Raw genomic sequence first — 3,564 nt, 5'->3', positions numbered from 1 at the left:
GTGAAGTTCACTTTTCAACCACATAGTTTTAGGTTCAATCCCACTGCACAGCACCTTGAGCAAGTGCCTTGAGTCAAGCAAAGCCTTTGAGTGGAACACGGAGACAGAAACTGAAAGACACCAACATATGCATGTGTGTGTGTGTGTGTGTGTGTGTGTGTGTGTGTGTGTGTGTGCATCTCCTTGCTTTGATTTCTAGTTGTAAATGAGTGTGACCCTCATACAAATGATGCCATTCACTCGCAGTTTCCCATAAAAACATGTTTGGTCATAGGAGAGCATGGAAAAGTGGACACAAAAACAATGATAATGATGGACAAAGGCTCAAATGCCCACTGTCTCATTCGTCCACACTGCTTTTACATCTGTTTTGCCATGCTAGTATGGGTTCGATGAATACTGAGACATTATTTTACAGTTGGATACTCTACCAGTTGCTAATCGTTACTTGTTTTGTAAGTAAGGAATACCTTATTCGAAACATCTTTGAAGGCACAAAGCCACTGACAGGAGAAACACCATCTCTGGCCAGTAGCCAAGAGATTTCTGGAGAAACACAAATGTACAGACACACATACACACAGATAGATATATAAGGTTCCTTTCAGTATCCATCTATCAAATCCATTCACAAGGTTTTGGTCAACTCAGGGTTATAGCTGAAGACACATGTCCAAGGTATTGTGCAGTGGAAATGACCCCAAAACCTTGTGGTTGGGAACAAGCTTCTTAACCACATGACCATGTCTGCATTTTTGTATATCAGACAAAAACCATCTTGCTCACCAACCTACACACTCACTTACACACATTCTAACCATTTTATATCTGCTTTCCATGTTGGCATGGATTAACAAAGTCATCATAGTCCAAGCAAGTTCTTTTCTGGAGTTACTGCTCTCCATGACAAGTCAGAAGACCACATATATAATCATCATCAACATCATCATCACCAAGTTAATGTCCAAGTTGCCTGTTGCCATGAGTTGTATCATTTGACAGGATCTAGCTGGTCTACATCATGTCCAAGTGTCTGCTTTGGCATGGTTCCTATTACTGGATGCCCTTCCTAATGCCAACCACTTTACAGAGTGTAGACTGGGTGCTTCTTTATGTGGCACCAGCACCAGTGAGGTCACCATGCAGCATGCAAGACTATGAAAGCCAAGTGGGGGGGGGGGCTTGAAGAGGGTGGAACAGAGCAAGTTCTTGGAGAAGAGCCACATGGCTATTCTCATTGATGAGAGATTGAAAAATGAATCAATGGTAGGTGCAAAGAGATAAATATTGGCGATGCAGTGTCCAGGTGGCACCTTAAGGTATGAGGTCAGTAGAAGTGAGTGAGAAGAAGTCAGTAGAAGTAGAGAGTGATGACTGAGCTGATGAAAAGAAAGAGAGAGAGAGTATCAGGATAAAAATGATGGAGGGGGGGAGGCAGTAACAAGGGAGTAAATAGTGGAAAGGAGAGCATGATAGCTACATGGCTGAAGAAGAGCAACAAAGATAGGTGGTGGTAGAGAGGATGGTGAATGTCAATGAAGGGCAACATGGGAGGGGAGGGGGTGATCGAAAGGGGTTGACCATGTAGAGGAGAGATCAAATTGACATACTTTGTTATACAGACGTCATAATGGAATAGAGTGATGGATGAGTAGAGTGCTGGAAGGCAGGGTGGAATGCAGACAAAGCCAATCACATCTAACAGACAAACAGAACAGTGACTAGAAGAGAGGATGAGTAATGGATGTGAGAGAAACAAGGAGTGCAGTAAAGATGCAAGAGTCCGAAAAGTATCCATCACCATTTTAACAATGTTTGCATGAGTGGGTGGCATTTTCCTCAGCACGGGCATATGAAGTGGTTAAGAGCATGGACTACTAACCCCAAGATTCTGAGTTCGATTCCAGGCAGTGACCTGAATAATAATAACAATAACATTGAAAAATACCTTAGGAATGAGAACCCAGGTTTGAAACTTCTCCAAGGCACCTGATGAGGGCTGGAGGGTATATCAGCCGAAACGTGTTAACAACAAACAAGATGAGGACAAAAAATATCCGTCAAATGTAAATCATGCTAATTAAATCGGCTGAGGCAGCAGAAGTTGGCAATTTCTAGGAAGCCATTTCTAGGAAGCCTTTTGAAAACCCCCACCACATCCGACCTTCTTTGTCATTCTGATCCCACAACACCCACCGTGTATGGTGTACAGTGGTAAGGAGTCTTTACCAACTTCTTTTTCTGCATATCAGGCACATCCATTTTTCCAATGGTAGCAGAGTCTTGTCTTCTTAAACACATACTGGATATCAGACAATATCACACAAACATACAACGCCACAAACACAGACACTTCCAATGAATGTGAAAAATGAGGACCTTTAGTTTTCTAACTTTCAAGAAATAGCAACCAAATCTCCCTCAAATCACAGTCCCCCCCCCTCCCACCAACCTTTCCAAAGTATGAGTGACAGAGCTGAATGTATTTGTACAAGAGATAGGATGATGGCTAGATTCAAACAACAAATACAATTTTTCCTCATAAAAATAATAAAGAAAGTATAACAACAAAAACAAGAAAAGAGCAAGAAATACTTTACTGACCTTTGTTAGTTGAACGAGAGAGATACTTGTTTAAGGTATTGGTGGTACCATCTGACTGGTAATCTGCCAATTTTTTCCCAATAATAATGGGTAAAGTCGAATATTTCGATGGGCTTTCTTCTTCCTGTATCGCATAAATAGAAGAGACGTGAGTGGCAAGTGGTGCGTATTATCTGTTATTTTACTTGTTTCAATCATTAGAAGACTATGGCCATGCTGGGGCACTGCATTGAAGAATTTCTAGTCCAGTACTTACCTTTTTTATTTATAAAGCCCAGAACTTACTCTATAATTGCTTTTTGTTGAATGACTAAATTACAGAGATGTAAACAAACCAACATCTGTTGTCAAGTAGTGATAGGGGACAAACACACACACACACACACACACACACACACACACACACACACATATATACATGATAGGCTTCTTCTAGTTTCCATGTACCAAATCCACTCACAAGGCTTTGGTCAACCCAAGGCTAAGATAGAAGATACTTGTCCAGGGGCCAAGAAGTGGGACTGAAACCAGAACCATGTGATTGGAAAACAAACTTCTTATCACACAGCCACACTTGTTCCTGGTAGGGAGCCTGTCGTTTACAGAGCAATACCCACAGTTCAAGGGGTCAATCTGCAGCAACAAGGTTATGTGTAAGGCTGTGTGGAGAAAATGATTCCATTAACATTTCAGGCAAGTCTTTCTTTAAAACTGAACCATCAAAACCGGTGACATATTTTCTTAATAAAACACAATAGTTTCACATTGCAAATGAGAAGTGCAATATTTCCTGCCCTTTGTAAGTGAAGTAAAATTTTTGCTAAAATCTCTCAAGATTACAACCTAATCAAGCAAGACACTGATGTAGCTCATTAACAAAAACAATCCTTTCGTACTAAAGGCACAAGGCATGAAGTTCTGTGCGAGAGAGTTGACCAATTACATTGACCCCCCCCCCCC

The 3,564-nt window shown here is 41.2% G+C and overlaps 1 protein-coding gene across 1 annotated transcript in view; it reads right to left on the bottom strand.

Moving 5' to 3' along the window:
* Positions 1-3,564, bottom strand: part of LOC106881851 (protein ECT2) — a 129,719-nt gene that overhangs the window by 17,088 nt on the left and 109,067 nt on the right. The window contains exon 24 of the mRNA XM_014932366.2: positions 2,605-2,728. Within this exon, the coding sequence (XP_014787852.1) occupies positions 2,605-2,728 (124 nt within the window). The remainder of the gene's footprint in view (positions 1-2,604; positions 2,729-3,564) is intronic.

This window comes from Octopus bimaculoides, chromosome 4 (genome assembly GCF_001194135.2).
Source record: "Octopus bimaculoides isolate UCB-OBI-ISO-001 chromosome 4, ASM119413v2, whole genome shotgun sequence".
Classification (NCBI taxonomy): domain Eukaryota; kingdom Metazoa; phylum Mollusca; class Cephalopoda; order Octopoda; family Octopodidae; genus Octopus; species Octopus bimaculoides.
This window is presented reverse-complemented; position numbering and strand designations above follow the sequence as displayed.